Source organism: Microtus pennsylvanicus, chromosome 15 (genome assembly GCF_037038515.1).
Source record: "Microtus pennsylvanicus isolate mMicPen1 chromosome 15, mMicPen1.hap1, whole genome shotgun sequence".
In the NCBI taxonomy this organism is placed as follows: Eukaryota; Metazoa; Chordata; class Mammalia; order Rodentia; family Cricetidae; genus Microtus; species Microtus pennsylvanicus.
The window spans coordinates 3,989,264-4,002,222 of NC_134593.1; the positions used below are offsets into that span (position 1 = coordinate 3,989,264).

The 12,959-nt window shown below is 46.0% G+C and overlaps 1 protein-coding gene across 9 annotated transcripts in view; it reads left to right on the top strand.

Moving 5' to 3' along the window:
• The window catches only part of Kat6b (lysine acetyltransferase 6B), a 192,554-nt gene extending 182,619 nt beyond the window's left edge, over window positions 1–9,935 (top strand). For all 9 annotated transcript variants that reach the window (XM_075949868.1, XM_075949875.1, XM_075949869.1 and 6 more), the window contains 3 exons: window positions 208–522; window positions 2,468–2,765; window positions 6,199–9,935. In XM_075949868.1, coding sequence (XP_075805983.1) covers window positions 208–522; window positions 2,468–2,765; window positions 6,199–8,714 — 3,129 coding nt within the window. In that variant the 3' untranslated portion in view covers window positions 8,715–9,935. The remainder of the gene's footprint in view (window positions 1–207; window positions 523–2,467; window positions 2,766–6,198) is intronic.
• Window positions 9,936–12,959: the final 3,024 nt, after the last annotated feature.

The window sequence follows — 12,959 nt, forward strand, 5'->3', positions numbered from 1 at the left end:
CTGCTAAATATCCCATGAAATCCAGTCACCTTAGATTTGTTATCCTGACTGGTGCAAAGGGTCCTGAGATGATACGGCTTACATTTGCTCGGCCAGCTGACTGTCCCCTTCAGAACTCACTTTGAGATCCTTCCCGTTGATCCCGGAGGCTCCAGCTGTGTAACTACCCTCTCACCAATCACCATTTTGCCCCCTACCCCACCCCAGGCTGAACGACTAATGGAACAAGCCAGCTGCTGGGAAAAGGAGGAACAAGAGATCCTGTCGTCTAGAGTTAACAGTAGGCAATCACCTGCAAAAGTACAATCGAAAAACAAATACTTGCATTCTCCAGAGAGGCGGTCAGTGGCAGGGGAGCGAGGACAGCTGTTAGAGCTGTCCAAAGAGAGTAGTGAGGAAGAGGATGAGGAAGAAGATGAAGAAGAAGAGGACGAAGAGGATGAAGATGAGGAGGAAGAAGAGAACATTCAGACATCTCCCCCACGGTTGACCAAACCACAGTCAGTTTCCATTAAGAGAAAGGTGTGTGCGTTGAGCTTTTCACCCCGCCGACTGTTTCACGTCTAACTCACTTTTGCAGTGTTCTTTAGTTTCTGTTTCACTCTCTGTTGGTATACTTCATATGTTTGCTGTCTCACTGATCCGTGTCATAATCATTTATCTTATAGTTGTGATTGTGTTTCCTGCTGTTAGCACTGCCATCTGCTGGTCTGCAGGATAAGAGTAAACCCAGTCATGATAACCAGGAGGGCACCTCAGAGAGTACATACATAATCACCCTTCAAGGCCTGAGGGAGTCAGATTCAACAGGGTCACATGACTCACTGGAAAAGCAGCCACATCTCAAAACTCCAAGCCAGTGCTCCTGCCTTTAATGTCCCTTACTCTCATATAGAATTGCTCGGTATTTCGTACCCTTCATTTTGCTGCTGCTGCTTTGCATGTAGCCAACTACTCATTAGTAGTTTTTAATTTCTCCAGATTACACCAGCTCGTGCCCAGTGGCACAGAAAGCGGAACATTGATTTTTGTTTGTAGGCAATAGTTCTCCCATATCTGCTTGTCTGTCTGTGGCATGCAGCAGGGCCAGATACTGTTAGGCTAGCCATGACAAGTATGATAGTATGGTACAGATGAAGGCTCTGCCCACGGCTGTCCTGAGAGGTGTTTGTCAGGCAGTTGCTGGTCTGACCACAGATGGATGTAGCAAAGGGGAGCATTCCATGAAGTGCACTTCTGGCCGCTGAGCATTTTAATTTCTTAGACAGAGAATGCATTTGTGTATTATGAGTATAATGAGAGGAACTCGATGTAAAAACACGAACAACCAGAATCATCCAAGGAATGGCATGGGCCACTACTGTCCATATGGATTTAACCTGAAGGGAGTCAGCTCTGTATTGGCTGCACTTGTATCTGGAGAAAGTCTAGTTGCTTAGGGAGGGTAAGAGGATGAAGGGAATTAATGACAACAAATGTCAAATTACTAATGTGGTTAAATTTTAGAATTATTAATAGGTCTAAATGTGCTCTTTAAGAATATTGAAAGCATTAAAAATGTATGATGCAGTAATTCTTTGGTACTGCTTGGAGGAGGTAGTGCCCTTGCCCCTCACCGTGTTGGGAATGGAGCAAGTACCTTGTACGTGAGAGGTAAGTGCTCTGTCAGTGAGCTACACCCTGGACCTAAAGCCTAGCATTTGTGTAAACATAGTGATCCCTCAAAGAGTAGTTCCATCAATTTCATGGCTCATTGATACATATCTTAACATCGAATCTGCCTGTTCCTTTATTTAAATTTTGTATCATAGGTACTTTTTTCTTGGATAGATAGCTTATCATTGCAACCTTGGGAAATCATTTGTTCCATTATCTTACACAGAAAGATTTTATCACTTTTTTTATATATCTTCCTTATCAAAATAGTATATAAAGTTAATTGCTCATATCCCAGCAGCCACCAGTCTCTAACTCTTGTTTTCTAATTGATGAAGTTATTGTTTCTTCAAGTGCCCTTTCATTTCTGGGGCAAGGAGGTTTCCCATAGTTCTTGTCATGCAGTTAGTAGGTGATGGGTGGTTGACCTCATAGCTGATTACTGCAGCATTCATAAAAGCACTGTTTATAGAAACAGTCTGTGATATGCCAGATATTGAGGCTGGCAAGTGCCGCTTAGAAAGTACGTGCTAGAAGAGCAGTGCTCAGCTTGAAAATCTGCAGTCAAGCTGCTAGGTGCTCTCTCTCAAAGCCCCTGCTTGAGTAAACAAGTGTTTTATTTGGAAAACCCTTGCCTGTGTTCTTGGCGCCCAAGAGGGATGTTAAACATCAAATGGAAGGTTAAGTACAAAGGCATTGCAGAAGTCCTGACAGATAAGACTTCCAGGCACACTCAGGACTTTGCTGCATGTCGCCTCAACCATTTAATTTCTCAGGAGCACTTATGTATTATGTTTGGAATTAATTTCAGAGGCCGTTTGTAGTAAAGAAGAAAAGGGGCCGCAAACGCCGGAGGATCAACAGCAGTGTGACAACAGAGACGATTTCTGAGACAACCGAGGTACTGCACGAGCCCTTTGACAACTCGGATGAAGAGAGGCCCATGCCGCAGCTGGAGCCTACCTGTGAGATCAAGGTACAGGAAGAGGGCAGGAAGCCAGTTCTGAGAAGAGCATATCAGCATCAGCCGGGGAAGAAGAGGCAGACAGAGAAAGAGGAAGAGGAAGAAAAAGACAATCATCTCTTCAAGAACGCTGCCCTCTGTAGAAGTAAGTGGAGGCTTGCACAGGCTTTAGCCACTGATGTCCACAGGCTGTACCGATGCATCTAAAAAGGGTCAACCCTTCTTTTCTCACTCACAATGGCTCAGCCTTTTTTTCTTTTAATGGGGTTTCGTGTTAGACGTCGTCTCTAAACTAAAACATACCTCTTACTCTGTAGAAATTGGCTTCTCCTCAGAAGCTTTGAAGACTAGTAAGAAACAGTGCAAGCTTCTTGCTGCCCATCTGTGGCGTCAGGGTGCATGTTGCCAGCGTGAGCAGTGGATGTGCAGTTCTCTTTTCCTTGAAGACAGCTTCCCGTGCACAGGGGACATCTTGCCACTCTGCAGTGCCCAAAGCCTACTGTGGTCCAGAGGCATCTCAGCTAACCTACAGCAGCCTTGCTAATATGGGGGTACAGAAATCCCATAGACAGGCTTTTCTTTGAAGTTGACAGGGACACCCTCTTTCCCCATCTTCTACAAACATACCAGACATCAATGAATGTCTTTGATGCCCTGTTTAAAGCATCCTTTGCCCTGTTAGCACAGGTACTCCTAGATGAACGATGAGGATTTGTGGGACAGCCTCTCGATAGCTGGAAAGCTGAAATGACTCTGTCCAAATCTTGCTGCAGCCTAGGGAACAGCCAACTCCTTTCTCTGGGAACCACAGGAGTTGCTGTCTGTAGTTGGGGTTAGGAACTAGCCAGTACCTCCTTGACTTCTTTAGTGAATATCTATAGTTCCCCTTTTCATTGTTTTTACATTTCTTCCTTTTCTCTTTTAAAGACAGTCTCTCAGTATGTAGCCCCAGCGTGCCTGGAATTCAATATATAGACATCCTGGCCTCAAATTTAGAAGTCAGTCCTCCTCTGCCTTCCAGGTGCTGGGATCGAAGGTGTACACCACCACAACTAGCCCCACCGCTCTTTTTGGGGACAGTGTATCTCACTTTTACTTGGAACTCAACCTGTTTCAACTAGTCTTTTTCCCAGTGAGCCCCCAGGATCTGTCTGTCTTTGGCACCTCAATACTGAGGCTACTAAGGCTCCAGGCATGAGGCACCCCACCCGGTCTTTGTATGGGATCAAGGGATCTGAACTCAGTCTGCATGACTGTGTGGCAAGCACTTTACCCATAGGAAACAAACTGCCAGGAGAGACATTTCCAGGTGTGGGGACAACCTTACTTCCACGTCTGGCTGTCTGTAGAAGCCTAGAGATGAGCTGTCACTTCCTCTCTTCTCTGCTTTTGTTCTTTACCCTTGTGCACAGTCTGCCAGCTTTGCTCCAGGATCCTCTCTTTCTTGAAGGTGGTTATCAGAAAACTCATCTTCTCATTTAGGGATGTATCCCTACAGCAGCTGTAGATCTGTGGCACAGAGAACACAAATGTGGGTAAAAGCACTTGCTGCCAAGCCTAACAACCTGATTTTTATCTCCCATACTCACACGGTAGAAAGAGAACCAGTTCCTGAAAATTGTGCTCAAACTTATACACATGCGTACTCACATATAAATATAAAACACGAGGGTAGGGACATTGACATGGCTGATACTTGCCATTGTGAACAGAAAGGAAATGGTCTGAGCATCCTTAGAAAGCTGACCAAGGCCTGGAGCTCAGCACTTGTACAGATCCTGTATCATATATGCGTGTCCTGTTAGTCAGTGTGGGTGATGCCTGGAGGGAAGTCTGTGTGCGATTGTTTTATTATTTAAATGACACTGCTGCTTCTGGCATCTCTTTCTACTTCTGGCTTCTACTACTGTTCATTTATATTCTCTAAAATACTTTGTTGGTTTTTGGGTTTTTGAGACAGGGCTCATTTTATAGCCCTGGCTGTCCAGAAACTCACTATGTAGACCAGGACCCTCCATACCCAGATAAAATTGTGTTTCTAATAAGAATGTCACTCTTTATACAACTTTCCCTTTAGATTGACCACTGATTCTTGATTTGATTCTTTTTGTTTGTTTTGTTTTGTTTCATTTTTCAAGACATGGTTTCTCTGTGTAACAGTCCTGGCTGTCCTGGAACTTGCTTGGTAAACCAGGCCGGCCTCAAATCACAGAGATCGACCTGCCTCTGCCTCCCAAGTGCTGGGATTAAAGGCGTGTGCCACTACTACCCAGCTTGATTTGATTCTTAGTCTCCTAAAGATGCTAAGGCCTGGGTATTTATGTGTGTGTACTTACTCATATGTATATTTGTTTGCTGTATTGTATAAACAGACAATCGTATTTCCATGTACATATAGGGTGCAGAAGAGTAAGTTTCGGAATTGTAGCTAAAGTTCTGTTTCTAGTTGTCTAATTCAGACTTTAAGAACTGTTTGTTGATTTTACTGTGTCCTAACCTGTAGTGCGCAGCTCTGCTGTGCTCCAGGACTCAGCCTTCTAGAAAAGTCAAGGGCCCATGTGGTCCATAAGCATGATGATCAGCTGACCAATGAAATGAGTGGATAAGCCACAGAAGGGCAGCCGGTGGTCAGAGATCACTCAGGTGCCAGGGCTGAATCATTGTTCAGCCATGGATGCTGGCGGCAGAGGGGCTTCAGCCCCTCAGTCTCTCTTACATTCCACAGCAAACTGATCCCAGATATACTGTGGACAGAATAGCTGATTAAAAAAAAAAACTTTATTTTAAAAGTTACAGTCATTGAATTGTAGGTTGTGTCGTTCATAAATCGTGAATGACATTTATGATGATGATTACAGATGCAGTGCTGTGTGCAGTTACTTGTCACTCATTTGCTTCATACACAGGCATGCTTTTATGTCTGGGGCTGGAGAGATGACTCAGTGGTTAAAAGTACTGGCTGCTCTTCCAGAGGACCCATGAATGTGGGTTCTACCCCCGGCACCCACATGGTGGCTCACAGCCATCCATAACTTCAGTTCCAGGGGGATCTGATGCCCTCTTCTGGCCTTCTTTGATACCAGGCATGCACTTGGTGCATAGATATACATACAAGCAAAACACCCATGCATATAAAATAAAAATAAATAATTCTGAAGAAAAAAGTAATGTCACCTGAGATCATTTAAATCTAGTAAATGTCCACAAAGAGGTGGCCTTTCCACGGCTAGGACTTTAGTCCTCTTCGCTTTCCCCGGGCAGTGATGATTTGAATATAAACCAGCATTACTCCCATCCCGCTCGATTTCCAGATTTGTTGAAATTGGGTTTTTGTTTGGTTTGGTTTTTTTAGTATTGTGGAACTCCCCGCTTTTACATGATAGAATGTCATTTACCTTCCTAGGTCTAGGTTACTCAGCTTGGTCTATGCCACGATATTCTCAATTATCTTTCCCATCATCTCTTAAGGTGCTAAATTGAAAGCTGTGCTTGCTAATAAATGTAGAGCTGTGTGTCAGGTTGTGTGTGGTTATACTTTCTAAACTTGTGTTTTTCTCTCTTTTTGTCTCTTCATTAAGACGACATGGATGGTAATGCAGAATGCTTGAAAGAAGGCAGCAGAGACAGTTCTGAAGCCCTGAAGTGCAAACATGCATGGCCCAAAGGAACAAAGCGAGGGCTCTCCAAGTGGAAGCAGAACAAGGAGAGGAAGACGGGGTTTAAACTGAACCTGTACACCCCACCGGAAACACCCATGGAGCCAGACGACCAGGTGGCAGTAGAAGAGCAGAAGGAGGTCTCAGAAGACAAGAGCAGCCCTGTGGGAACAGAGCGGGAGGTGACGGAGGCCCTGGAAACACTACTGCCGCAGGAAGGGAACAGAAAGGAAGAGACAGGTGCACCTGTGAGTCCTTGTAAATCACCAAGTAAAAAGGTAGATGAGGACCTCATCAAAGGTGAGGAGGAGGAAGAGGAGGAGGATGAGGAGGAGGAAGAAGAGCGAGAGGAGGAGGAAGAAGGAACTGCAGAAAAAGACCAAGATGGTGCTGAAAGTAAAGAGAAAGAAGAACCAGAAATCTGCATGGAAAAAGAAGATCCTGTGCATCTGGATGATCACGAGGAGGAGGAGGAAGAGGAGGAAGAGCCATCTCACAATGAGGACCATGATGCGGATGATGAAGATGACAGTCACATGGAGAGGGGTGACCTCCCAAAGGAAGCCTTCAAGGATGCGCTAGAGAGCCAGGAAGCTTTTTTAGACCTTAGTGTTCAACCTAGTCATTCTAACCCTGAGGTCCTTATGGATTGTGGCGTAGATCTTGCAGTTGCATGTACCAATGAGACGAAAGAACTTTCTGGGGACACTGGAACTGCACCCGAGTCTGATGAGGAGCCCCCAGAAGACCAGACTCAGAAGCAGGACCAGAAGAACAGTGATGATATCAACGAGGAGCTCAAAGAGGGAGGCACAGCCCCTGTGGAAATTGACTCGGAGACCGTCCAGGCTGTTCAGTCTTTGACCCAAGAAAACAGGGAACACGATGACACCTTTCAGGATTGTGCCGAGACCCAAGAAGCCTGTAGAACCCTGCAGAACTATACACATACAGACCAAAGCCCTCAAATTGCCACCACTCTGGACGAATGCCAACCGTCAGACCACAGCCCAGTTTCTTCTGTCCATTCCCACCCTGGCCAGTCAGTTCGTTCTGTCAATAGCCCCAATGTCCCCGCCCTAGAGAATAGCTATGCCCAAATCAGCCCTGAGCAGACTGCCATCACAGTGCCGCCTCTGCAGAGCATGGAGACCAGCCCCATGATGGATGTGCCGTCGGTCTCAGATCACTCACAGCAAGTCGTTGACAGTGGCTTTAGTGACCTGGGCAGTATCGAGAGCACAACGGAGAACTACGAAAACCCCAGCAGCTATGACTCAACCATGGGTGGCAGCATCTGCGGAAACGGCTCTTCCCAGAACAGCTGCTCCTACAGCAGCCTCACCTCTAGCAATCTGACGCAGAGCAGCTGTGCCGTCACCCAGCAGATGTCCAACATCAGTGGGAGCTGCAGCATGCTGCAGCAGCCCAGCATCAGCTCCCCTCCAACCTGCAGCGTCAAGTCTCCCCAAGGCTGTGTGGTGGAGAGGCCTCCCAGCAGCAACCAGCAGCTAGCTCAGTGCAGCATGGCCGCCAACTTTACCCCACCCATGCAGCTGGCTGACATCCCCGAGACCAGCAATGCCAACATTGGCTTATATGAGCGAATGGGTCAAAGTGATTTTGGGGCTGGGCACTACCCACAGCCATCTGCCACCTTCAGCCTTGCCAAACTGCAGCAGTTAACGAACACCCTTATTGACCATTCATTGCCTTACAGCCACTCTGCTGCTGTGACCTCCTATGCAAACAGTGCCTCTTTGTCCACACCACTAAGTAACACAGGGCTTGTTCAGCTTTCTCAGTCTCCACACTCCGTCCCTGGGGGACCCCAAGCACAAGCTACCATGACCCCACCCCCTAACCTGACTCCTCCTCCCATGAATCTGCCACCGCCTCTTTTGCAGCGGAACATGGCTACTTCAAACATTGGCATCTCCCACAGCCAAAGACTGCAAACTCAGATTGCCAGCAAGGGCCACGTCTCCATGAGAACCAAGTCGGCATCTCTGTCACCAGCCACTGCCCCCCATCAGTCACAAATCTATGGGCGTTCCCAGACTGTAGCCATGCAGGGTCCTGCACGGACTTTAACAATGCAAAGAGGCATGAACATGAGTGTGAACTTGATGCCAGCGCCGGCCTACAATGTCAACTCTGTGAACATGAACATGAACACTCTGAATGCCATGAACGGGTACAGCATGTCCCAGCCAATGATGAACAGTGGCTACCATAGCAACCATGGCTACATGAATCAAACACCCCAGTACCCTATGCAGATGCAGATGGGCATGATGGGGACCCAGCCATATGCCCAGCAGCCAATGCAGACGCCACCCCACAGTAACATGATGTACACGGCCCCTGGACACCATGGCTACATGAACACAGGCATGTCCAAACAATCTCTCAATGGGTCCTACATGAGAAGGTAGGCAGCCCGGCAGCCCACAGAGCCCGCTGGGCCGCACTGTTGGATTGATCTGCACAAATACCTTTGAAGAGTACGATTTCAAAACCAGCATTGGTGTGAATGCAAAAACATTGTTGGCACCATTTATTTAAAAAAAAAAAAAGCTGTATGCAGCAGAAAGCCTTATACAAGTTGTTTTTCTTTTTTCCTTTTTTCTTTTTTGGTACCTTTGTTTCTGTTACTTTTCTATAAAATCCTCTGCAAAGGAAGGCCTCCCTTAGGACTACAATTAGGGGCAGCCACTCTTGGTGCCTGCTTCCCTTAAACAGTGTGGATACAAGCCCCTCCCCAGATCACCTGTTTTAATATTGAACCCGGAGCTTTTTTTCCTTCCTTGTCAACTCCATGTAAATGCCTTTAGCATTTCAATTACTGTATATTTTGTTTAAGGTGACACTTCCGCATGCCGCTAATGTCTTTGTTAGTGACAGTGCATTTTGTAGTACTGTACAAGTGTTGTGCTAACGGTAAGCCATTTCTTAAGTTTTTTGCCTTGATTAGGGTACCCTAATTTGAGGGTTTAAAAAAAAAACTCTATTTTTGTTAATTATAAAACTGTAAAGAGCTATCAGAGCTGTCCCCATCTGGTTAGTCAAGAGGGTTATTGCTAACTGTTCGGTGTAAAGTTGAGACCCTTTTCCATTCTGGTGGCAGGTTCCTTTGGGGGAAGGCAGCTTTCTGTTTTATAAATGCACACTTCTGTTTATTGAATGAAGCATATCTCAGTATTTATCTGTCAGGTTTTGAAGCATTTCATATATGTCCAAATACTTGGCAGGATTAAAAAAAATAGTGAATTTGGTGTAAAGTTGCTATTTTATGGAAATGCCTCTAACTTTACATTTTCATTCCATCTGTAGATTTTTCTATCTTTATAAAATATTGGAGTTATTTTTTAAGGAAAAATAGAAGAGTAGCTTGTGAATAGCTCAAACTAAGCTTACAAATCGCATGTAAAAAAGCAGAAAAGTTATTTGTGTCTGTTTATATTGCTTCCTTTTGTAGCCTTTGTACCTATACAGGTGACAGTGAGGGCCAAGCAGAGGCGCGACCTTGTATAAAATAGGAGCCAGCAGCACTCGCGTATTTATCTCTTCTCTTTTTAGTCAGTTACTTCAAAAAAAGAAAAAACAAAAAAAGCTGTACATTTTAACATAAAATAAATTATGATGAGCCATTTTTAGCCTCTTGTGTCCTGTCATATTGTGATTGATGGAGGATGCCAACGGAACTGTCATCTACCACATCTGGAACACATACACATCTGGGGAAATAAATTATTTAGTGTAAATTCGAGTTAGGAGACTTTTCTGATTTGTTTTGACTTTGGGGGAGGGGTTGGCAATAAATAAGAGAAATATCTAATAAAACCATCACATATACCAAATACCTATTTAATAAATTAATTTATAATGGATTTTAATGCTTTTCATGAAAGTTTACTTTATGCTAGTGCATACCTTCTGTATGCCAATCATTGTCTTTCAAATAAAGTGAGTTTGGTTTTTTCTTTTTGCCTTTGATCTTCATTTGCCCAGAGCGCTCACAAGGATATCCAGTTGCCTCATTTGTACCAGCTCTAGAAACCCGAGGGCCTGGTACCACACTAGCAAGCTTCTTTTTTAGAAGATTGCTATCACAAACACCCGATTTTCTTTTGAAAAGTGTGACAGCTTCACTCAGTTGTGAAGGACTGTATGATCCCTTTAGTGTTCATAGTTTCTCACACACACCACCCACAGGTGAGTGTGTGTGAGACATTGCATGACCTTCAGAGAGAGTTCTGACTGTCGGCTAAAACATTTTATTACTTGAACAACAAGTTGAGAAGTAAGCACTTGGCTTGGCACCTGCGTGTGACTGGCCCACTGAGTGTTTAAGGGCATCTACGTGCGGGGCTCACAGTTGACTGGCCCACTGAGTGTTTAAGGGCATCTACGTGCGGGGCTCACAGTTGACTGGCCCACTGAGTGTTTAAGGGCATCTACGTGCGGGGCTCACAGTTCTGCAGACATTGACACAAAGCGCAACATGGGCTCAGCCAGAACAAAAGGCCACCCCAATAGAAGAAGCCTGCGGGGCTCTGGCTTCCTGTTCTCACCATTGGTTGCTTCCAGTGCATGAATGGTGGGGATAGCATCCACATTTTACCTCTTGAGTTTTGTGCTCCTGCCAAGCCAGTGATGATACTTGAAGATGGGGAAGGGGTCTTAGAAGACCCTCCTGCAGGGCCGGTGAAGCAAACGGGGAGCAGAATATGATTTGTGGGGAAAGGACATGCCAGATGTCTTCTGAGTAGCAGGTGATTGGGTGCAGTTTTGAGCCAATCAAATCGCTAGAAGGTTGGGAGTGGTTGAGGGCCCCAGCAGGACAGTGAACCACATATCTGGCGGGAAACTTGTTTCTGTCTAGGAACCCCACAGACACCCTTCTCCAGGTCCCTCCTTGGAACATTTATGTGCTAACTTCGTGCCTCCCTCTTGTGTTAAGAGTGTCTGGGGGCCAAGACACCCCCGTTCCCCTTGACAATCGCCTGTTATTCTTAACCTTTGGGTTGTGGGAAGTCTGGGTCTCAGTGCTCCATCCCTTGCTTGCTTTACAGTCCAAGCGATCTTTATGGATCAACTCCTAATGGCTGTTCCACACCCATGTGTTCCACGGGGTGCCTAGCATTGGTCCCAGAGTTCAAATATCCCTTAAGGAAATAGGCTTTGTAAGGAAAGAACTGTCTAGCTGAGTTGCCTGTTGAGCACCAGGCCTCACTGGAAATGACACACCGCAGATCCTGGGATATGGCTTAGATCCATAATTGCATACAACTGCTCCTCGGCTGGAGGTCATCTGATGTCTCCCTGGTATACAGGCCCTGTTGGAAGTGATGACTCAGCATTGGCCAACAGCCCTCCCACACACTGGTCGGGAGGTGGAAGAAACGCAGAAAGTTAATCGCCCCCAATTCACTCCGCAAAAAAATTGTAAGCTGCGATCTCCCCAGATCAGCTTTCTTAAACACCAGCTGGAAGAGTCTGCTCTGTAGATGCAGGTTCCCTTAGAGGGAGCAAGCCTTACCTAGCCATTAACGGCAAGCACTGACATACCAAGGAGCAGGCTCCTGCCATTGCTTTCTGCGTTGGTTTTTCTGCATCTTCCTCGTCCATCCCGACTGATCTGCAAGCCCCGGGCCAGCTGCATCTTTTTCCTCTTTATCTCATCCAGTGTGATGACTTGCAGATGACTCCCAGAACTTTATTTCCCTCCACTCATCAGCATCCCAAGTCAACACTAGAATCTCCTACCCCTTTGGAACTTGCACTTCAAGGCACTTCAAGGACAAGTTCCCCTTGTGTCCTCAGATTTCCCCTCCCGCTGGGAGAGAAGACCATGAATTCTTTTTTGCATGTTTTATTTTTGTATTATATAGGGGTGTTTTTCCCGTACTGTGTAAATGTGCCAGTGCCCATGGAGGCCAGAAGAGACATCGGATGCCCTACCTGGAGTTGTGAGTCGCCATGTGTGCTGGGAGACAAGCCTGGGTGCCCTTAACCGCTGAGCCAACTCTCCACCTTAGGTCTTGAATTAAAAGCCAGTGTGGGCTACTCAGTAAGCTGCTGTCTCAAGACCCTCCATCCAATAAAGGTTTCTCTGTGAGAAAGGAGGGGTTTTTTTTCTATCAAAGGTGGCTAGCCCACTAAGAGCTAATATTCCCTACACTACTCCCATCTTGTAAAACTTTTACTTAAATCTTTTCATCTCCATACCCTGTAAAACTGAAGTAAAGGCCCGGCTGCATTCCTGGAACTTGACCATTTTCCTCTACCCTACATTTCCTCCTCCTCGCCTGCTTTCCCTATTAGCCAGTCCAGGGTAGACTGTGAGGTCGAACCTCAGCCAGCGGAGAAGCCAAGCTCCCCCTGGGTTAAGGATAAAAGATGAGTGAGTCCATCTTGGCCATCTGTGCAGCTTGCCAACCCCATTGGTTGAGGCCCACTTTTTGTAGTAAGAAGCGGCTTGTCTGGTTACTTTCTGTTTCACTGAACGATTGGAACCGAATTCTTTCCCAGCGCCACGTGTCTAGAGCGGCTTCTCCACTGTTTCTTCATCTCCCCTGTCCCACATGGCATCTTAGTACCATCTGCATTTTAAACATGCTTTTGGCCTCTTAACCCAGGTTTGGAAATGTGCTAAGTCTCAGTCATGCTTTTTAACC